Consider the following 24,456-nt stretch of genomic DNA (forward strand, 5'->3'; position numbering starts at 1 on the left):
GGAGTGGGGAAGACCCAGCTACTAATTCATCCATTCTTCGCCTAATTAAATGCGTTTCTTGCTGGGACTTTTTTATCTCTTCTCTTAGACTTTTATTTTCTTATACTGTTTGGGTAAGCTGAATTTGTAAACTTTCTAAAATTCCCGCCAACGCCTTAATGTCTAACCCCTCACCCATTTCGACTCTCTGGCACTTCAATCTGTCGGATACCAGGCTAATTCCACAGGAGCCGAAGATGACCCAAAGCCCCTCCACCAGTACCTCCACCAAAAGATTTTAATTTCTGGTGAGGGCAACAGCAGGGGGGAAAGAGGACGTGGATAAAGAGAGACTGCCTCGTCACGACGACTCTTGTAGACTTCAAGTCTCCTCTACTCTGCTTGGGACCGGGAACTCAGCATCTGCATGAGGAAGGATAAACATCAACATACAGTCTATTCACCTATTCTACTTAATTATTATGTTCGAGGCATATGAGCTGCAGATTATACTCTTTGCATAGATCGCCATCTGGTGTTGGGCCCGGATGTTTGCAGTTTGTTTTTCCTCTTGGAAAGTCTTTGGAAGTCACCAGGTCGGTGACTCCTCCTTTGGTTCGTACTGTGCATGGGCTTCGGCTCCATCCTCAGATTGTTTTTTTCCGCCATCGGTCTCGGATGTAATACTTCGCGCTCCGGTTCCGAACTTTTCCAGTTCAACGATCGACGCAAAATTCTCGCTCATCGAGATTCTTCAGATAACAAATCATCTTAATCACCTTCTCTTCGACACTTCTTCGATTCCAGTCGTCGACGGCGGCCTTCGGGCCTATCCCGGCTCTGGTCTCAGCTGATGGAAAGAACTCCCTTCAAGAAGTGCCCTCAATGTGGGTCCAAATTCCCCCACACCGATCTTCATGAGGTGTGCAACCTCTGCCTCTACCCTGAACACGAGGCTCGTGACTGTCCCGCCTGCAAGTCTTTTACATCGAAAAAGACTATTCGAGATCGAAGGGCCAGACGCAACATGGCGCACTCCTCGATCTCCGCTCCAGTCGACATCTTCGGGGACGACGTCGAAGTTCCGGGACAGCAGCACATCGAAGAAGCTGACGACGACCTAGTCAGTGCTTCCGAGGCCGACGACTCAGATGTGGAGGACATCACCCCGGCACAGAGGGTCGTGAGTACTATACCCCCTCCCACACCCGCGCCGATACCCAAAAAGGCTTCGGTCACGCCTTCGAGCCTAGGCAAGACCAAGGACACTGCTTCTAACACCCCACCTTCAGGCCCGGTAAAGAAGCCTATTAAGCCTTCCGGCAGCTCAGGCTCGAGCCAGCCTACCAGCGGTGCCGAAAAACACCCTTCGGCACCGAAGAAAAAATCGGCCTCCACCTCCACACCAAGCTCAGCACCAAAGCCCTCGGTGTCGAAACCCGCCCTCTCGGTGCCGACCAAACATCATAAGGCCCTCGGCGCAGACACGCCCGTGCCGAAGCCTCTCTCGGCACCAAACAAAAAATCGAAGGTCCCAAAAAAGCACGGCACAGACAAGCCTAAAAAGCCGTCGGCCCGAAAACCTCGGCGCCGACCGAACAATCAGTGTCGCAAGAACTATTCACACCGGATCCTCTGCAAAAGACACTTACCAAGGATCCAAAAACTGGACATTTGACATTGTCTTAAAAAAAGAGACATTTGGACAAACCAGCTCCACCTCCACCCCCAAAGAGGAAGGACACTGCTACCTCCCCTTTCAGAGTGCCTTCCCCACCCCCTCCACCTTCCCCACCTCCACCTTCTCCACCCCTGCCTCATCGCTCTCCGACCCTGTCTCCAGACCATGATGATCAAGGGGACCCTTACTACGATCCAGCAGATGTGCCACAAGACCCCACCCCTACTGGAACCCCAGACCCATGGGATGACTATAACAATCCGGACATCCCAGATGTCCCACAGGATGACCTTTATCCATCCAGGCCATCCCCACCAGAAGACTCGTTAGGTTTTCACCACCTACTACAGAGAGCGGCACATTATCACGGGGTAGAGCTACATACTGACCCAGTAGAGGAAGATTTTCTCCTAGACACCTTCGATACTGCACATAGGTCTACTGCTATACTACCTATGCTAAAAGGAGTAATCAAACATGCACCAGAGGTTTTTAAAGACCCAGTCAGGGCTAGGGTCCTAAACCCACGTACAGAGAAAAAATATAAAGCCGCCCCCACAGATCCTGCATACATTAAAGGCCCTGCACCACTGGATTCCTTAGTGGTATCTACAGCTAGGAAGAGATCAAATTCTCAGGCGTCAGGCAAAGCACCACCACCTGACAAAGAGTCCAAGCTCCTAGACGCGTCAGGGAAGCGCACTGCGTCACAAGCCGCCAATATATGGCGTATCGCCAACACTCAAGCGCTATTGGCCAGATACGACAGAGCGCATTATGATGAGCTAGAAACCATCCTGCACCATCTCCCTGATAAAAAACAGAATTAGGGCTAATGAATTGATTCAAGAGGGAAAAACTATAACTAATACCTCTATACGCTGTGCCCTAGATGCGGCAGATACAGCCTCCAGGGCCACGCCTGGCTAAGAGTTTCAGGTTTTAAACCTGAGGTGCAAGCCTCCATATTGAACCACCCATTTGATCAACAACATTTATTTGGTCCAAAAGTTGATGAAGCCCTCGAGAAGATGAAGAAAGACACTGATACTGCAAAATTCATGGGAGCCCTACAGTCACACACTCCTAGGCGCTCCTTTCGCTGCTCTTCCTTTCGGGGCACGGGTAGAGGCTACTCCTCAGCGCATCCACGTCCTACAAATCCCCTCCTCAGTTCACCTTCACAAGGGGTTATCAAAGAGGCAGCTATAGAGGCAATAATAATAAAGGCAGAGGCAAAACAAATACCGCCCGCTCTGCCACACCGCCTACCCAATGACTTTCCCCCGCTCCCTCCAGAACATCCCACTCCGGTCGGGGGCAGAATACAAAATTTCCTTCACGTCTGGGAGACCATCACCTCAGACAGATGGGTGACCCAAATTATTCATTCAGGGTACTGCCTAGAATTAACATCTACCCCCCCAAACATTCCACCCAGGCAACGCCCAATGTCACAAGAACATGCCACGTTATTAAAACAGGAAGTAATCTCCCTCCTGCAAAAACAAGCCATAGAGCAAGTCCCCATCAATCAGCAAAATTTAGGGGTCTACTCCCTGTACTTTCTGATTCCAAAAAGAGACTAGACTCTACGACCTATTCTAGATCTCAGACCTCTAAACACTTACATACATTCAGACCATTTTCACATGGTAACCCTTCAACAGGTTCTTCCACTCCTCTCCCAGAACGATTTTCTCACCACACTGGACTTGAAAGACGCATACTTTCACATCCCAGTACACCATGCTCACAGAAAGTACCTCCGATTTGTAGTGGACGGGCAACACTACCAGTTCAAGGTGCTCCCGTTCGGGGTCACAACAGCACCAAGGGTATTCACCAAGTGCCTAGCAGTAGTGGCGGCACACCTCAGAAGACCGCACATTCACGTCTTCCCATATTTGGACGACTGGCTAATAAAAGCCACGTCCTACAACCAATGTGTGCACCACACCGCCGCTACAATTCAACTACTTCACCAGCTAGTTTTCACGGTGAACCACCAAAAGTCCCACCTGATACCATCACACACAAAACAATACCTCGGTGCCACCATAGACACCTCAAAAACCATAGCCTATCCCAATCCTGCCAGGATTGCAAACATACAGGCTCTGCGTCAAAAATTCATACTTCAACACTCTCTCCCAGCAAGAGTGATTATGCAACTGATAGGGATGATGGCCTCTTGCATTTTCATAGTGCCTCATGCAAAACTCCAGATGCATCCACTCCAAGAGTGCTTAGCGCGCCAGTGGAACCAGACCCAGGGGCAACTGACAGATCTGGTGTTGGTAGACGGTCGCACCCATCGCTCTCTGCAGTGGTGGAACACCACAAACCTTTCCAAAGGTCGACCGTTCCTGGACCCGGTTCCACAAATAATCCTAACAGACGCATTGCGCTCCGGCTGGGAAGCTCTTCTGTTACATCTCACAGTGCAGGGCACATGGACGCCGCAACAGAAGTTACTCCACATCAACCATTTGGAGTTGCTGGCAATCATTCTAGCCCTAAAATCCTTCCAGACGCCGATTTTAGGCAAGGCAGTCCTCATTCGCACAGACAACATGACTGCTATGTACTACATTAAAAAACAGGGGGGCACACACTCTCCACAGCTCTCTCAATTAGCACAGAGCATATGGAGATGGGCAATTCCGCAGAAAATCTTTCTCCTGGCCCAACACGTCCCAGGAGTCCAAAATACCGTGGCAGATCTGCTCAGCAGACAAACGCAACAGATCCACGAATGGGAACTTCACCCACAGGTTCTTCACCCGTTCTTTCAGAAGTGGGGGCATCCTCAGATAGACCTCTTCGCCACCCACGAAAACAAAAAATGCCCAAGCTTCGCCGCCAGATATCCACACCCATTGTCCAAAGGCAATGCGATATGGATGAACTGGTCAGACAAATTTGCATACGCTTTTCCACCTCTCCCACTAATTCCATTAGTGGTGCGAAAGCTACAACAGCATTCCCTCACGCTCATCCTGGTAGCTCCAACATGGGCCAGACAACCGTGGTACACCACACTACTGGAACTCTCGGTAGTACCACACCAAAAGTTACACCTCTCACCATGCCTCCTGACCCAGAACCATGGAGAGATCAGGCACCCGGACCCAGCTCAGCTCAACCTTGCGATCTGGCTCCTGAGGTCCTAGAATTCGGATACCTTAACCTTCCCCTTGATTGCATGAATATAATCAGAGAAGCTAGACGCCCTACTACTGGGGCATGCTATGCTGCAAAGTGGAAAAGATTTGTTGTTTACTGCCATAACAACACAATCAACCCTCTAAATGTGTCCATACAGCACATCATATGTTACTTGCTCCATCTACAAAGGTGTAACCTAGCATATACATCCATTCGGTTACACCTCGCAGCAATTGCTGCTTAATTACAGAACAGGCAGCACCTATCACTTTTCAGGGTGCCTTCCATCAAAGCCTTTGTGGAAGGCCTCAAAAGAGAGAGTACCACCCTCACCTATCTGGAACTTAAATATAGTTCTCACAAGGCTAATGGGACCACCTTTCGAACCATTACATAAATGTGAGCTGCAATTTCTCACATGGAAAACAGCTTTTCTAGTGGCCATCACTTCCCTTAGAAGGGTTAGTGAAATACAAGCACTCACTATACAGGAACCTTTTCTCCAAATGCATCAGAACAAGGTTGTACTCCGCACCAACCCAAAATTCCTACCCAAAGTCATTTCTCCCTTCCATCTGAACCAATCGGTATGATTACCAGTCTTTTTCTCACAACCTCAAACTGTTGCGTAAAGGGCTTTACACACACTATGTTAAAAGTGCCTTACTTTACTACATCCAAAGAACACAACCTTTCAGAAAACCAAACCGCTATTTGTCTCTTTCTCTCCACCACATAAAGGCAACCCTATTTCTAAATCGGGAATAGCTAGGTGGATTGTAAAATGCATACAGATTTGCTACCACAAAGCAAAACGAACGCTATCTGTTCCCCCTAAAGCCCACTCTACAAGGAAGATAGGGGCATCTATGGCTTTTCTAGGGAACATACCATTAGATGACATCTGCAAAGCAGCTACATGGTCAACACTGCACACTTTCACAAAACATTACTGTGTAGATGTGCAAACCAAGCAACAAGCTATTGTGGGCCAGGCTGTACTAAAAACACTGTTCCAAACAACTGCAACGGATGCCGGTGGTCGCCGCTAGGGTTGGGTACTGCTATATAGTCTATGCAAAGTGTATAATCTGCAGCTCATATGCCTCGAACGGAATATGCTACTTACCAGTATGCATCTGTTCTTGGCATGTAGAGCTGCAGATCTATACACGCCCACCCGGCTACCTGTATCCGTTCCAGTCTATCTTATTTAGATACAACACACATGGGTTTCTTTACTGTTAATACTACGCTCCATCTTTCCCTGCTGGCGAAAAACAATCTGAGGATGGAGCCGAAGCCCATGCGCAATACGAACCAAAGGAGGAGTCACCGACCTCGTGACTTCCAAAGACTTTCCAAGAGGAAAAACAAACTGCAAACATCCGGGCCCAACACCAGATGGCGATCTATGCAAAGTGTATAGATCTGCAGCTCTAAATGCCAAGAACAGATGCATACTGGTAAGTAGCATACTCCATGTCTATTACTTTTAATTACCCCAAGAACTCAAGGCGTATGCTTCTCTCTTGATATTAAGTTTTCATTAGAAGTTTTGTAGAGTTACTGTTCTTAGTAGGCTGAGCTTTTCTAGTAAAAATGCGAAGTACTGTAGGTTTAATGTCTTTCAAGTAGCTCTATACATAGGCAAGATCATTAAGAAAAACTTCGTAGCAAGGAACGCAATCCAAGAATTAAAAAAAAACAGTACCTTTTCTTCTCGCCGATACTATCCCACGAAGACTGCCTTACCGTTGAGAAGTTCTTTCAGGAGTTATTTTCAAAAATAAATTAAAAGAAGACAGAACTAAATGAGGAGACTACTAGCGTGCTATATCTTACTATTTCTAAATTTCTCAAACAAAGGAAGGATGAACAGGTCTCAAAACGTCCAAGAATAGAAGCGGTATCCAAAAATGTATGCAGTGTCTTTATCAACGCAGCAGAAAATTTTCTCAAGAAAACAATTCTCTTCAGAGAAAAGAACACCGTAGCGAGACGCTTACAGTGTCACAAGCCTCAGTTGAAGTGTGCCGTTCTATTAGGAACTGGTGCGCTTCTATCTTGAATATCGAGCGCGCGAAGATAAGACTAGACCGCTAACCTGATTTCTCTAACTTCACTTTGCTCGTCTCTCTGGATTCCATTTGCAAAGCCTTTAAAAATGTTTTCAAGGTTCTTTTGAAAAGAGCCCAAACTCTTTTTCATGGTGGATATTTAACAGCTCTTCTAAAACGCTTACTTGACCTTTAGCCCACTCACTAAAGTGCTTGTTGTCGTGGTCCTGACACTATTCTGGGGAGGTGGTTCTGGCGGTATGTGGGTATCTGCCCACTGAAACTATAATAGCTGGCGACTTGAACTGCATTCTAAATGGAGATGTAGACGGAGTTCTCCCAGGACATGCTCATACCCCTGTTATATACCGGCATCTGAGACACATAGTAGATTCGATTATTTCTTGATACAAACGAATGCAGCGTTGAGAGTGACTGATACAGCATACTTAACTCGTTATCTTTCCGACCATTCGCACCTGCTTGACTTGCTCCTTGGCTGAACCCAGATCCCAAGATCGGTCTAAAAGGGAGTGTTGCCAAAGCCCTACGGATTACTTAATAATTGGGACAGTACCTTGTGTAGAGAGGTGAAATGGGAGGCCATGAAGGTGGTGATCAGGGGAGTGTGTATGGCTCACACAACGGGTATCCGTGAGATGTTAAGGAAAGATTTGACAAAACAGGAAAACAAATTGGCTGCATTGGTTTTAGCCCTCCCACATGATCAGGGGGTTTGCCAAAAAAAGGAGCGGAGCACGGACTAAGGTCTACTCCTTATGGGATAGGTTGGAGAAGCATTTGCGACTATCGTATAGGCGTCGCTTGCATATGAAGAGTGACAGAGCATGGCATATGTTGGCCTGGATGATAAAGCAAGAGAGTTCCTTGCAGCTCATATTGGCAATCTGTGTCCGGACGAGCGGTATGTGCTCAGGAAGCCATAAATGAGGTGTTAACAGAACACCTCCAGGGGATTTACATTTTTCCTCGTAAGGCCCCGAGACCCTTAGTCACTGCATACTTGGAGGTTCTGCCGCACATGAATGGGGAAGAACTTGCAGATCTAGAGAGCCCACTGATTTAACAGCGACACTCCTGCCGCTAAGGCCCGGGGGTGGGGAAGATGTGACTGCCAGTAGAACTGCTCAAGGTTTCTCTGAGACACTAGCTGTCACTGGCGATAGCGATCCCTGAAGGCTACAAGATGCCACGGAAAGACCGCCCCAACCACCCAGGAAGAGGCATCGCCATCGCCTACACATCCAATTTCTGACTGGGCACCCACACCGAAGGGCCCACAGACCTGATGGAACACCTTCATTTCACAATACAGACCAACCAGACGACCACACCTTCAAGGCACCCTCATCTACAGACCCCCCGCCCCCCCACCCCCGCACTTTTCACCGACTATCACCGACATCACCCCGCAAGCCTTCACCTCCACTGACTACACCCTGCTGGGAGACCTCAACTTCCACCTCGACTACCTCCAAGACCCCAACTCCTCATTCCTCCTGGACGGCCTCCTCAACATCGGACTCAAATAGATTGTACCATAAACCATGCACTCAGCAGGACAAACCCTCGACCCCATCTTCACAGCAGGAAAATCATCACCTTCAACCACACCTCTGAACTCCCATGGACAGACCATTGCTGCGTCCACTTCACCTTCAAAACCAACATCACCCGCAAACGTCCACACCGGCTCCAACGCAGGAATTGGAACAAGATACCCAACGACCAGCTAACCACCTTCTCCTTCAGCAGCTCCGCTCCCACCGTCACGGACGACGACCCTACCACTGCCGCCCAAACCCTGCACAATTGGCTAACCGACTGCGCTAACACCATCGCCCCCCTCAAGAAAACTACCAACCCACACGCCAAGAGAGCCAGCTGATTCTCCGTCTAACTCCGAGAATCGCGACGAACCTGCAGACACCTAGAAAAGATAGGGAGGAACTCCAAAACCAAAGCAGACATTGACAACTTCAAAGCATCCACCACCATCCACCACAAACTCATCAGACACAAAAGAAAGAAAGCACTCCAGGACACAATTTCTGCCCACGCACTCAACAGCAAGGAACTGTTAGGCATCATTAAATAGTTTGCCGAACCCAACAGTGATACATCCGCCATTCCCTTCTCCCCTCAGGACCTCTGCGACAGACTCAGCACCTTCTTCCACCACAAAATCAGGACCATCTATGACAACTTCGACAACCTACAGTCGGATCCCACACCCACCATCCCTTACACCTCGCAACCTACACTCAACAAGTGGACCACCCTCTCCATCAACGATGCACTGAAGACCATATAGTCAGTCCACTCCGAAGCCCCCACGGACCCCTGCCCCCACCACATCTACCGCAGAGCTGTCGACACAGTCGCACTGCACTTCGACGAATCATAAACCGCTCCATCAAGACCGCCTTCTTTCCCGATGACTGGAAACACATCGAAATCAACCCTCCTAAAAAAAATCCTCTGCAACCCTACTGACCTCAAAAACTTCAGACCAATCTCTTTAGTCCCGTACCTGGCAAAAGTCATCGAAAAAGCCGCCAATAGACAGCTTGCCTCCTTCATAGATGAAAACAAAATACTCGACTCCTCCCAATCCGATTCTAGGAAAAACAACAGCACTGAAACCGCCCTCATGGTTGCAACATATGCTCCCTCCTTGACAGAGGAGAGACTGTGGCCCTCATCCTCCTGGACCTCTTCGCAGCCTTCAACACTGTATCTCACCGCACCCTAGCCCGGAGACTACACGATGCAGGAATCCAGCACAAGTCCCTCGACTGCAACCGCTCATTCCTATCTGGCTTCTCACCCATGCCCACAAAGCCCTCTACAACACCGGACCGGCCTACCTGAACCACCGCCTCTCGTTCCACACACCCCAGAGATTCCTCTGCTCAGCCCAGCTCTCCCTGGCTATGGTGTCGCGCATCAAGAAAACTAGAACAGGAGGACGGTCCTTCTACTTCCTCGCGGCCAGGGCATGGAACAGCCGCCCTATCCACCTCCGGCACACACCAACACTCTAAGTTCATGAAGGACCTCAAGACCTGGCTCTTCAATGAACCTGATTGAACATCCTGGAGCTCGCCACTCAACCCCCTAGCACCTTGAGATCCTACGGGTCAGTAGTTGTGCTTCACCATCCCCTTGATTGATTGATAGGTTATTAAACGTCTATTTGGAGGCCATGGCACAGTGGTGCTTCTGGTCTCCATGCTGGAGGCCCTGGTTGTCTTGGTGCCGAATCCGGAGAAAGATCTGCTGCACCCGGTATCCTATCGTCCATCTCCATGTTTAATATGGTACAAAAAATACTCAGCCATGTTCTGGCAGCATGTCTATTTAGATTTCTCCCGAAACTGGTCCATAATGATCAGTCAGGATTCATTCCACGTAATAGTACCATATGAAATCTGCTGCAGCTGACCCACATCCTCCTTGCTTAAACCACAATCAATATGCCTTAGCCTTCCTAGACATAGAGCAGGTGTTTGACTCCTGGTGCTGTAAGTATATATTGCATGCATTATAGAAAATGGAAGCGGGACCTAAATTTGTTGTCCTGGTTAAACTGTTCTACACACAACTGACAGCACGAGTCCGGACTGGGAACTATGTTTCTATTGAAGAGGGGTATGCAACAAGGCTGCCATCCGGCCTCTCCTGCTGTTCGCCATGGCAATGGACCCTGTGGCGTGCCGACTGCATCAGGTATTGCATGGTTGGGGGATATAGGTTTGCCCGATGGTACATGTTGTATCATTATATGCGAATGAGTCAATGATATATCTGCGTCAACCAGTCACTTCGGTCCAGATGCTTCTAAATGTCATGAGAGAATTCGGGGAGTTGTCGGGGCCCTGTGTTCACCAGTCAAAATCTGTACTGTTCCCAAAAAGCCAGGTAAAGGGAGTGCACTTCAATTAATTGCTGACGGCGGGACTGCCTTGACAAACGGATAACGTACGATATTGTACGTTATCGTGGGCTACAATTCAAGGACAGAGTGCTGCAGTGCCACACCCTGAACCTAGGAATGGTCATTACCAGCCTTCGCCTCTCTATTACGTTCTTTAATACCTTGAAGTTCTCCCTGATGGGGAAAGTAGTGCTGATATAAAGGGTGGTGCTACCCCGCTGCCTTTACATGCTGCAGGCCGCAATGTATGAGATACTTCGTGTAATATTCAGAGAATTAGACCAGCTCCTGGTTGCACTATTGTGGACAGGGAAACCGTGCACGTGGAACTCTCCGCACTTAAGTTAGAGTGGAAAAAGGAGGAATGGAGGTCCAGTTCCTTGAGTTGTCCTATTTTGGGCCCCCACTCCAGTTTATTGGTTCAACCTAAAGGAAAAGACCTTATTTACAGGCACGTTCAGAGAAGCAGCTTTGGGGACACTCCTGGTGTGCGGCATTAGAGTTCCTGAGACTATGCACCATGTGGTCCAAATAGTATGTCGCCTGTAGGAGAGAGCGGTACGGGGAGTGCTCAATAGGGCGCCCTGTGCACCTGAGCTGGAGATCTGCATGGTCAGACCTTTCGCTCTCATAGTTTAGACCACGACCACCAATCGTGGTGACGGCAGGTGTAACACACTGAGTGACCTGTACCCAGGTGCCCGGTTTATCACTATGTAGGACACCTTTGAGACATTTGGCCTGGGGCGGGAACAGTTCCTTCATTATGCAAGGCTGGGGGGCTCATTACACACCTATATCAAGCACTGCAGACTGATAGAACAGTCCCACCCTTGAAAATGGAGGAGACTTGGCAACAGTTTAGCAAGGACCCTATCACTGTTGGGGAGTGGAGTAGGGGACACAGGGGAGCGCATGAGGTTTCAATTAATGCACAGGTCAAGCTTATCCAATTTAATATTATCCATATTGCCGACGTCTCTCCTAAGCAGTTGCATGTCATCTATTCCGTTACCTGGGATGCAGCGCTGTGGAAGCGTACCTATGGATTTCTTTCATGTGGTGTGAAGCTTCCCACATGTGACGAAATTCCTGGAAGTGGTGCTGGACGATGTCCTTTGAGATTAAGCAATGCCTCTTGAGTCTGCTTCCCAAAAGAAAAAAATGGGAAGATCACTAGTAAATTTGTGCTGTTGGGATTAACTCTGGATAAGCAGTGCATAGCAATAGACTAGCAGCATGATATGATTAAATAGGCGGCGGCAAAGGAGCTTTATATGAGAAACGTGTGACAGGATGAGAAACTGGCGGATGACCTGAATTCTTGGAGACCCATGGTACACGACCTGAAAGAGCCTCCGGCTGATGCCTCCCCGAGTGCAGAGGCTGGTGAGAACCAGGGGTAGGCTGCTGACACAGATGACTAGCAAGATGTGCTGGGTGACAGGGCCTGCACTGTGGGGAAGGTGCGACTGGTCCAAACTCGATAGCCATGGAAATACAAAGTGTGGCTCATTCGGTAGCTCTTTGGCCCTCCTGAAGAGCAATCTGTGTATCTGGGGTAGGGAGTGTAAGGGGGGATGTTTTGTCTGTTGTTTGTGATTATACAGATAGATGCATAAGTGTTATGTATTGTATCCTGTACCAACGGCAGGTTGATTTAGAGCACTGTAGTACAATATCTGTAGAGGGGAGTGTATCCCTTGGACTGTGTCCTACTCTGTGCTATGGCCTGTACTTTATCCTGCATTGTATATCACAGAAATCGTAATAAAAACAAGTTAATTTCTTTTAAATCCAAAACAAAAACGTTGAGATTTCTACCCAGAATATTTGCAAGTAATTTGTTATCACATTTAGAAGAACCATTGTTGTTGATCATTACTAGTAATCATAATCTAGATTACCCAGGTTCTCAGGAATACTGGGTTGCCCCATATTGTATTGTATATGCACATTTCCATCAACAGTCATTGAACCTGCAAAAGTTGCAGAAGATCCATCCGCACCCAACTCGTCATAAGACTCCAGATCATACAGAACGCTGCAGCCAGACTCACCCTAGACCTCTCCAAACGAACTTGCATCACCCCTCACCTAAGAGACCTTCACTGGCTCCCCATCCTAAAAAGAAGCCAATTCAAGTTCTCCACAACCTAGGACCTGCCTCCATCAACCCTCGACTGAACTTCCACCAACCTGCTAGACACCTGCATTCATTTCATTTGCCCTCACTCACACACCCCGCATGAGTTGCAGCTGCAGCAGTGGCCGCTCCTCCCACATCGCTGCCAAGACCTGAAACAATCTCCCAACCACCCCCTACTATGCCCGCATCCCAACCCCCAGCTCCGTACAGCACTTTTGGTGACAGAATTCAGAAAAAGACTCAAGACCCTCGACGGAGATACCTTGCCCAGATACCCTCAGGGGTGACAGCATTGCGCTTTACAAATGCTGTTTGATTGATTCATTGATTGAACAAAACAAGAGAAGGGGTGTGCCTGCATTAGGCATCCTCGTTGCTGCTTAGAACATATGTCTTCATGGTGCCTCTGGATATGTTCAATACCAATTTTGGAAGTCTGGTTAACACTGACTGCAGTCATCTTCCACTGCAATAATGTTTGTTAATAGTTTGTAGACGTAGGATGAAGGTGAATCACACAGGTGCAAACATTCCTCTACAATTAGAAAATGACGATTGACGTCCATCTACAGTGTGTTGGTAAAAACTTGTACGGAGTGATCTGAGACCGGCTTCAATCAATAGAATATATCAAGGCAGCCAGTTCAATTGACTTTACTACTTCCCGTTTTTAAAAGCAGACCTCGTTGTTGCTCAAAAAGTTGACATTGATAAATAGAACCATTATAAACACATAAATCGATACACAAATATCACATTTTCATGGATAACTAAGCTTTTCCCATGGTTTTCATGAGGAAAGAGGGTTTACAAGCTCACCCATGTGAGCCCACACTTTAAGGTGTCCTTTTTCCTTGTTGGAATCATTTTCGATTAGAATTTCAGACATCCAATGCTGAACATTTGTAATGAGGAAATCATATTGTTATTGGCCTGTCACCAACATGATTTTTATGAGGACATAGCTGCGTTAGTGGCTAATACTAACTAAACATATATCATTCTAGAATTAACACTTGACTAATATGATTATTTTGATATATTGTGCATAACATTGGTACCCTTCTCTCTGTATTTATATGCCTGGGAAAATGCATAAGTCCTGCATTGAGTATTATTTTGGATTAAAGTACATTTAAAGCCTTGTATTACCAGAGTTTATTTTTACCCAGGGTGTCAAGATTTATGACTAAGAACTCTCAACTAAATCTACATTCCATTTATCCCAACTTGTATACTCGCATATTCCATTGCTTTTTAAATTTGCGCTTCCTATACTCTAATTATTTCCAATATAACGCATTTTACAATTACCATAAAAGCTATTTTCTGAAAATCCCAAATAATAAGAAAAACAAAAATGAAAAGATCTGAGAAAGTGATGGAGTTTTCCAAAAAGACAATAATGATATCCAATTATGGGAAAGTTGAATATGAAGATAAAAGCTATGGCGTGTGATTTAATAGCTATGACATTCTGAACTTTATAATGCGAATCCTGGCTTGGAAAACTCCTCCTGAAATATATAGTTTCTATGCAGTTTCATTTTGCAATAACAATAATAGGAATATTTAAAAAAGCTAAGAAGAAAAAGGTACAAGTGTAATTGGCAGCCGTGATACGTGGTGCTGTAGAATGAGGCCCTACCTTGAGAGAGTAGAAAACAATCAAATGGTTTAGAACGAAGAGCATTTCAGTTGTCGTACCTAAAAATAATGGCACGCAAAAATCAGCAGAATTCGAGTTTAAATTACATAAATGGAAAAGCAGATGTCAACCAGATTTAACCTTTATTTTAAAAGAGAAAGATGAAAAGAGAAAGATGATTCAAAATAGAAACCCAGTGAAAGCAAAAAGGGAGGTTCACAAGCAGATGGCATTTAAAGATTGAACTAAGTTCAACTTAAAGTTCTTCAGAAATCATGATTATATCAAATGTACCATAACAAGGAGGGAGATTCCATTCTGCCAATCAACTTAATGTTAACCCTTCTCTTTATCATTGCGCCCCTTCTGTTGACAGTAGATTTAGATTCAGTACAAAGGTGTCCACATTCATAAATTTGATATGTGTAAAAGCAGTCTTCAATAGAATGTGCTTTCTTTCTTTTGACATACACAGTGTGGTTCTACTATTGCGCTACACCACAAGGTACTTGTTATGGAACAACTGGTTATTTAACATTTGAATTCCCTTTTGGCGATGACAATGATGGCAGATGCCAGGGCAATCCTTTTTCACACTCAAAATATCCACAATTGAGACATTAGTTTTAAGTAGCTGCCATTTACTTCTTACTGTCAAGCAGTTACATGAATGTTTAAAAGTATATGACTAAGTACAACAAAATATTGAACAGACAAAATGAAAATTCGTCTGGTTATAATGTTCGATGTACTGCTTAATTGTTGCCTCTCAAGCAGGCTTCTTAATTCAGTTTTCAAGCTACTACTTATCGGTAATAATTCGTATAGAAATGCCATGAAAATCAGCTACTAAATTGTAGGTGTGTTTTTGTCTTTTCCTCCAGCTCATCAGAGTTGTAACCAGCTCTATAAAAGTGCAGGGAGTTTTGGCTTATTCCTGTATACTGCTTTTCTACTTTGGGTAAGATCAACACATCCATGTGTTTAATTGTTTATAATCTTTACCATTTTTAATTGTTAAACATGTTAAATGTTTCCAAATGGTTGTAGCAAAGACTTCATAAAATGTATTAACCTGAGATATATATTGATTTACTTGCATTCCAGTATTAAGTGTTTTGCATAAAAATAATGAAATGATTTAAAACCTGAAACTTGCTTGCAAAGTTACCACGTTGATTAGGTAACCAGCAGCACAGGTGTGTGGCAGTGGAACAGTTTACAGAAGGTAGGGAAGCATGACCAGATAAACAATGGGTAAGGAGGAGCACCAGTCAAATGGCAGTATGAGACCAGCCACACAAGTGATCTACTTGAAGCAATAACAGCACCCACAGCGTTATGGAATAGGATGTCGGCTGCATGTAAGGGGATCTTGCCCCAAAAATGTGGTCATCCATGCGTTGTGAAAGAGGGTCAGCCACTATAGAGATGTATAAATAGTAACTTGTTTTAGTGCATATTGATTCATACCACATCTCTGCCTTTGCCAGTGACTGCACTTAAATGGTGTTTGTAACTGTTAACCAAATGTAATGACACTTACTTTAATGACTTAACCAGTATTTAAGCTTGAGTTAGCCTTGCTAGAATTCAAAATTAAGGCCTGTGAATCTCAGCAACTAGCACTAGTTCACAGAATCCTGCATGTTTAAGTGTTTTAGATTTGTTTTAGGTTTAAATCTGTTTATTGAAAGAACACCGTCAATGGTATCAGCACTTAGCGCCTACAGCCCAGCGGGCCGGCGAATTACTGCACCGGTATATCAGCAACGCAAAGCACAGCAGAAGTCAAAGCAGACATTGCAAACCTAAACACAGCATGCTGCCTACAACCCATCCGGGCCGGCCGCGTCTGAAAAGGAAAGGGAAAGGAACTGTCTGCCATGGGCTGATGCTAGCGAACATAACACTCGAAATGCAAAAAGTACCCGTCCCTAAGAAGTGGACCCGCTAAGACCTATGGCCTCTGGAAAGTGCTCCATGAATCGGTGACAGACTTTCTTGAGTTTTTAAAGGGAACTAAACGCTCAAAACAATTGTATCCGGTAGACTGATCCCAACCACCCCCCCACCCAACCAACCCCCCGTTCCATGTCCACCTTGCAATGCCTTGGACACCCCGCCCCCCCCCCCCCCCCCCCCCATGACTCCCTCACTTATCTGTCCCTGGTGTATCTGCGAGGCGCAATAAACGTAGATAATGTGGGCAGGTGACTTCGCGAAATTTGGAGCTAAAAGTGCCAAAAAAGGCTGCCACAACTCTCTGTACTTGGGGCCCTCACCCGCCATAGTCAGCGTGAGCTTTTCCATTCCTAGGATGTACCACAAACGATGCAGCCAACCCGTGAAGGTAGGGACCGTAGAGGTACGCCAATCTGTAAGTATGTTCTGTATCGCCGACCCCAGTGCTATTGCCATTTGCCGACCTCTGCATGAGCAAAGCGGGTAGCTCAGGGGGTTGGGAAGAACAAGTAAAATGTACGCTGGGAATCTAGGTAGCGCGGTGTTAAAGTGTTTATCGACCTCATCAATCACCTGTGTCCAATAGGGCTGAATGTGTTCACACTCCCACAGTAAGTGCACCAGTGTACCAATATGGTCGCACGCCCTCCAGCATCGTGCCTCCCTCGTGTGGTCTATTGAATGTTGACGTTCTGGAGTGTACTACCAATAAGTTACCACTTTCGTGAGGGTCTCTGTGAGCCCCATATGGTAAGCAGAATGCCGGGCCCTATAATAAATACCCTCCCACTCCTTGTGGCTAAGTGACCGGCCTAGCTCCCTCTCCCAATGGGCCCTGCCCGGATTGTGAATGTATGCAAGTCTAACCTGGAGCATCTTGTACAAGTCTGAAATTGTTTATCTGAGGTGCGGGTAATGAGCCATCGTTCATATGTGGAGAAGCGTCGATCCGCCTCCGAACGAACCCGTGCATCCAGCGCCCAATGACGGACTTGCAAATACCTGAGCCTTTCCGCTTCCGACAGCGCGTAGTCCTGTTTAAGTTGCAGAAAGGAGATAACTCTGTCTGCCCCATATAAATGGTACAGGAAGCGACAACCGGCCGGTTTCCATGCCGCAAAAGCCACCTGGTCCATTCCCGGAGTGAAATCCGGATTGTCCAGCAGGGGAGTCAGTTGGGAGGGAAAGGTGGTAAGGGCGTGCTTAATATTGGTGTGGCCCCACACTTCAAGAGGGACATGAGTTATATACGAAGCGTACAAGTTAGGGGTCTGTGTTGCCTACGGAGGAAGGGGATCTCCTGCAGTGGCCGTGCTGCCACTGCTTGGTCCTGAAATAACCAATGTTTCTCCGATTCCCAACGGCTCCAATCAACCAAGTGTTGTAGTTGGGTTGCTTGATAATAAAGCTGTAGATCGGGAATGCCCAGACCACCTCCCTCCGGGGGCAGAGTGGACAGTGACCGCTTCATACGTGGCTTCCGACCGTGCCATATGAACTGGGCGAGGTCAGCCTGGGTCTGCTGCACCCAGCCAGCGGGCGGGTGTAGAGGAATGGTGCGAAAAAGATAAAGAATTTGAGGTAGAATGGTCATCTTGACCGCCGCAATTTTCTCCAGCCACGAGAGGGGGCTATACTTCCATTGGCCATGCTCCCGACGGATCTTCCGCCGCAGTAAAGCATAGTTGATAGAAACCACCTGCGGGAGAGTGGGCGCCAATTGAATCCCCAGATATGGAATTGTGTCTTGGGCCCATTGGACGGTCAGCAAACTCTGAAGATATTCCCGGGTGGAAAGCGAAAGGGAGAGATCAAGGGCAAGCGATTTGTCGACATTGACCCTGAACCCCGCAACCCATGCAAATGCATCCAACTCCACCAGACATGCCGGCAACGCCGTGCGTGGGCTCGATAATGAAAGCAGCACATCATCTGCGTACAGGCTGATGGTGTGGACATAGCCCCCGAACCGGATGCCAGAGATCGCTGGGTTTTGCCTAATCCGCTGGGCCAACGGCTCCATATATGCGGCAAAAAGGAGGGGTGACAGAGGACACCCCTGTCTGGTGCCTCTCTCTATCGGAAATCTGGTGGACGTGTAGCCGTTCACCCGGACCAAGGCAGACGGGTACTTATAACACTTAAATATATGTGTGCGAAATTTCTCCCCTAAGCCCATCCGGTGCAATACACGTTCCAGGTACGGCCAATGCACTCGGTCGAATACCTTCTCCGCATCGATTGTGAGGAGCATGTACTCTCCCTCCGTGCGCGAGGCCTTCTCAATCAGATGAAGAGCGCGTTTCGCATTGTCCGGTGTTTGGTGCTCCGGAATAAAACCCGCTTGATCCGGGTCAATGAGTCCGGGCATGTGGGGTGCGAGACGATTGGACAAAATCCCTATGTACAGTTTAAGGTCTATGTTTAAAAGGGAAATAGGGCGGTATGTGCCACACTGAGTCCCATCTTTCCCTGGCTTAGGGATTACCGCTATGGAGGACTCCAACAGATCTGGAGGAATCGCCCCGGGTTCGGAAAAGGAGTTAAAGAGCTGGGTGAGGAGCAGAGCGAGCCTGGCACAATTTTTTTTATAGAAAATGGCTGGGAAGCCATCGGGGCCCGGGGCCTTTGCAAGCTTCAGCCGGGATATGGCCGCAATGACCTCCTCGACTCGTATATCCTGGTCTAACAGATCGGTCTGAGTCAGGGCTGGAAGAGTGACAGAGTCCAGAAAATCGGCCCCCTCCACCTCATCCAACCGTGAGGCTGTGTATAACGTGGCGTAGAAATCGCGGAACGTCTCCGCAATGGCACCGGCCTCCGAAACTCGCGTACTATCTCCTCTGCAGATTTCGCGAACCCCCTGCTTTTGGGGGACTTCACGTAACTTATGGGCAAGAAGGCGCCTGCACCTATCCCGCACGTGTAGTAGGCATGTTTCAACCTCAGGGCCGCAAACTCCGCTCTATCCTGATCTAGGGCTGCGAGTTGTTGGCGTGTCGCTTTAAGCTGACGCCACACCCGTGGAGCTCCCGTTCTTTTGTGCATCTGCTCCAATTCTCTAGTCCGCCGGGTGAGGTCGTCCCGTTTACGCCGCTGCTCTACGTTATCAGCTGCCGATATGGCAATGAATTCCCCCCTGAGAACTGCCTTCAGCGCCGCCCACTGTGTAGCCAGAGTTGTGTCCGTGTTAGCATTATGTGCTAGAAAATCAGTAATAGAGAACTGTATGTGTGTGACCACATCTGTGCGGTGTAGAAGGGTATCTCGCAGGCGCCATATCCTAGCAGGCTGTGACTAGGGCGGAAGGACGAAGGTGGCAAGCACCGGTGCAACCCCGATCTCCACCCCTGTTGCTATCGCCCGGGCCGAGGTAGATGCCAGTAGATAATCCAGTCTGGCATAAGTCTTGTGGACGTGAGAGTAATAGGAATATTCCCTGCTCTGTGGATGGAAACTACGCCACAAGGCGCAAAGTCCTAGGTCCAGCAACCGTTCCCTCCCCAGGGCCGAGAGCGCACCGGCTTGGTGTGTCCACTGGCAGGATCTATCCAGTGTGTTATCGAAAACTAGGTTCAGATTCCCCGCCCCCGCCCCCCCCAATAAGGATGAAGCGGTCTGGTGCAGCTGTGATGTCCGTAAGGGCAGATTGGAGAAATTGTTCCTGACCCTCGTTTGGGGCATAAAGGGAACCCACAGTGAAAGTCATGGTACCCAGGGCAAATCTATAGGCCAGCAGCCGCCCCCTTATTTCTGCCTCTTTCCGGAGGACCTCCCCTTTGAACCGCTACGCCACCAATATCGCCACCCCCGCTGACTTGGCAGAGCCGGAGGAAAAGAATTGTGTCGGGAATTTCCGTGAGCGGAGGCGGTGGCAGTCCCTAGCTAATAGGTGCGTTTCCTGTAAAAGGCATAAGTCGGCCTGTGAGTTATCAAGACATGATAAGACCGCCCTACACTTTACAGGGTTGTTGAGACCCCGTACATTGAGAGTTAGTATTGTAAGTGTGGAAGCTGGCATCTACAACTTCTCAAGGAGCCAGATTGCGTGGTCAAAATCTGCAAAAACGCCTGGTGGAAGTGCAGAGTGAGGGATCTGCGTGTGCAGGGGCATCTGACGCAAACTCTGGAGGCCCTCCCACTGGTGGACATGGACCCCAATTCCCCCCCCCCCCAACAAAGTTCCAAATACAAAAAACAGAAAGGTCCCCAAAAACGAAACATGAATCGTAACCCATTGTCCTTCACCCCCAGGTGAATGAAAGGATGTCGTCGTGGAGTAAGCAGCCTGCGGTGGAACACCCCACTCCCGCCAACGACCCGTATCGAGAACATTGAACCAGCTCGACCCTCGCTGCGGCCTGAATCAGCCTGACTGGGAGCCGGTCAGTTCCGTGGATACAGACTCCAGCGCGGCCCGCTGGCCTTCGAGAATTTCTGCTATTGGGGGTTTCCCGGGGTGCCGTCGGCGTCCCTGCTGGCACCATCGGGGCCGCGTGTCATTGCCTTCCTTCGGGGAAGCCTCATCATTACTGTCCCCCGCCGGTAGTTTAACACCCAGCAATCTACCCGCCTCAGACAAGGAGCGCAGTTGATAGAGTGTGTTGTCAATCCGGAACACCAGTCTGAAAGGGTGACCCCAACCGTAAGGAATCTTGCGTTGCTGGAGATGTGCCGTAATTGGCTTAAAGGTCTTGCGCTTGTGCAGAGTCAGGGCCGAAAGGTCCTGGAACAGAACCGGCTGTTGATCGCAATACGACACCGGGTGCATCTGGCGGGCCTTTCTCATTATGTTCTCTTTGATGCTGTAGTCCTGAACGCACACTAAGATGTCCGGAGGTGGGGCAGCCGGTGCCCGCAGGGGCCCCACCCTGTGGGCCCGATCAATCCGTAACTCCGTCTCAAGCAGCCGGCCCAGAATGTGATTAAAGAGCTCTCGTGTGTACTTAGAGTTCCTTCGAAGCATCGTCCACCCTCACTCCGCGGATCCGGATATTGTGGCGCCGGGACCTGTTCTCCAGATCCTCCACGTGTGTTTTGATGGTCGACATGCTGGTCGTGAATCCTGAGGATTCACGACAGCTCCGTGTCCCGTCCGTCGCTTTTGCCCTCGAGCTCGGCCACTCTCTCTCCTATGCTGTCCACATCTCTACGGACCTCTCTGAGCTCTGCCGTGAACTCCCGCTTGAGGGTGTGAATATCATCCCGAAGGCCTGCAAACATGGACTCCAGAAAGGCCTTGGTAATCGGTTCCGCTCCATCCCCCCGTGCGGTTGCCGAGCGTGCATCACCCGTCACCATGCCGTCCGAGTGCTGGGCCGCCTGCGCCTTCGCAAACAGGTGCTTCAGGGTTTTTTCTTTGCGCCCTTTTGGGGGGACCATGCCGTGTAGCACCCTAAGCCAAGAGGGCTCCCGGCATAAATATCTCCCTCCTCCCTGCTCACCTCGCTGGCTCAGAAGGTCAAGTTCGCGGCGTCCAGCTCGGCCACGCGCTCATCCGCTGCAAGAGCGCCCACCACGCCACATCCGTTCCAGGCCCGTCAGAGCCCTCCGCCCCCCCCAAAATACCACCGCTGTGTTGCCTGGTCCCCCCGGCCCCTCCGTCGCTGCAATAGAGCCGCTCCCCTTCTCTGTCCTTCGCTCATGCGGCGCCCTGCTCCGGTGCTCCACAACCTCCCGGCTACACCGTGCTATAAGCAGTTGGCGGAAGAGCAGAAAACCGACCGCCCCAGCCCAAACCTGCAACGCGCGGGCACCCTCCCAGCACCCGCGTGGCCCAATCCCCGGTGGGGCACAGCAGTCCAAATGTCCCCCCCCCCCCCCCAGCAGGCAGTCTCTCCACAGTGTCCAGCCAGAGACCTCAGTCCCGTCAGGCTCTCACACCCCCAGCTCCGATACCCCCTCCGCGCTAAGCCCCCGTCCTGCGGTAGGGGCAGCGTGCGGCAAGTCCCCTCCACAGCCAGGAGCAGAGCAATGTCACACAGATGAGGCAAGCCGACACTCGCCAGAAGTGCCTCAACCGGTTACTGTCCCATAGGAGGCCACCGGACCCACAAGGCAGAGAACACCAGGGCCCATCCCCTCCGCTGCACACTCCAGGTGAGGAACCCCTCTGACAATGGTCCAGACACCTCACCGCCTATTCCTGTGCAGCTTCAGTGGGAATCGTCGCCTCCAGACGCCGTAATCAAGACGCCGATGATCATCAGGCTGCCATTTCCCTCCGTCCCATCAGAATGGCGGACATCGCCCTCCAGCACTTCTAAGGCGGCGCCGCCCTCCTGCTCCCAGAAGGACGTATGCTCCGTTCTGGCCACCACCGGCTCCACACCGACCACCTCTGCTCGTGGCCTGCTGCTCGCCAGGATCCAAAGGCGGGACTCGCCCGCGCGGACTGCCGCTCGCTGCCCGCGGCCTCTCCCAACGCAGGAGCCCGGACGCTGATCAGGCCCCCACGGCTCGCCCAGCAGCATCTCACTTCAGGCAGCACTCGCAGCGGCGGCTGCGACCCCCGGGCGCCATCTGAATGTAGATCTCCGCCGTGCCTACCAGGTCCCCTTGCAGGCACACTCCCGCCAGGGTCCGCTCCATTGACCGCCGTCTGAGGTCGGGCTCCCCGCCTTCTCGGGAGCCTCGCGCCTGTCTCTCCGCACCAGCGCTGCAATCCCGCTCCTTGGATGCAGCTCTCACCGGGCCCGCGACGCGGTTACTGGCCGCCGCCCTCCGCACACGGGCAGACGCTCAAACCGCCACCTGGGCCTCTCCGTAGATACGCCGTCCCCGGCGGGCTTCTCCACAGCCCGCCACTGATGCGGCGTTGGTTCTCCGTCCGCGGGCGTCCTCGCTCACCACCGGCGTCCAGGACCGACTGCCCCACAACGCCGGGGCACAACCGCCCCTGTTGCGAGGGTCAGCAAGTGCAATAAAAACCCGAAGCCTGGTGCTTCCACAGGTAGTCGCCGGGATCCCAGACACTACACGTCTGCTCGAACTGCCATCTTGGCCACGCCCTTTGATTTGTTTTAAATGCTTTCACCTAAGCTGCCTTTCTCAAGAGAACTTAAATTTCACAACACTGTGAGAAAAAGGAGAAGGAAAAAAGAGAAAAAACAAGACTGCAGTACATACAGCTATCCAGTCCTTTGGAGAACTAATTGATATTGGTGTCTGATTTAATTTTTTCAGATGAGAAAAATAGATGTACAGCAATTTAATGAGGACTATTTTAGTCGATACTTTTTCAGATGTATATCTTCAAAGTCTGTCAGGACACCTCAGGGGTTTACATTTGAGAGAATGTTCTCAGTTTTTTTCTTTCCTATCCCAGCTTTCAACCAGGCACCAACTCACAATTCTTGATTTTGACTCTGGTAGGCTGCTTAGGCAGAATAGCATCTCTTCTGCTGTCCCTAGCTGTTCTTTGTTCATGAATTGCTCAAAGTTTTTTCTTCTGATCTCAGCATAGTGAGGACAGGTCAGCAGGACACATTTTCCGACTGGCCACATGAACATTTGTCAGATTCCCTTTCTTGAGAAGGGTCATCAGCGGAAGGGTACAACTCCTTGCCATTACAAATAGCATGCTCTCCCTGGAGTTGTACAAATGACATCTTTTAAGTATTACTGCAAATGTACTGATAGGTCAAAAAGGCAATCTGGTTTAAAAGTTCTCCAAAAGTTTGCTACTGTCTTTTTGGTGGAATTTTAACAAGGTATTGGAGACAATTTAGTTTTTTAATATTTGGTAATTATAGCCAGGTTTGGATTTTCGAATGATCGACTGAGCCCAAGATGTTTGGCTTCTTTCTCCCAGGCTATGGCGAATTCAGCTATATTGTGCAT

At 49.1% G+C, this 24,456-nt stretch overlaps 1 protein-coding gene across 1 annotated transcript in view; it reads left to right on the forward strand.

Moving 5' to 3' along the window:
• The window catches only part of TAPT1 (transmembrane anterior posterior transformation 1), a 443,118-nt gene that overhangs the window by 365,490 nt on the left and 53,172 nt on the right, over positions 1-24,456 (forward strand). Inside the window, exon 12 of the mRNA XM_085642381.1 lies at positions 15,534-15,610. Within this exon, the coding sequence (XP_085498507.1) occupies positions 15,534-15,610 (77 nt within the window). The remainder of the gene's footprint in view (positions 1-15,533; positions 15,611-24,456) is intronic.

Source organism: Triturus cristatus, chromosome 2_2 (assembly GCF_964204655.1).
Source record: "Triturus cristatus chromosome 2_2, aTriCri1.1, whole genome shotgun sequence".
Lineage (NCBI taxonomy): Eukaryota > Metazoa > Chordata > Amphibia > Caudata > Salamandridae > Triturus > Triturus cristatus.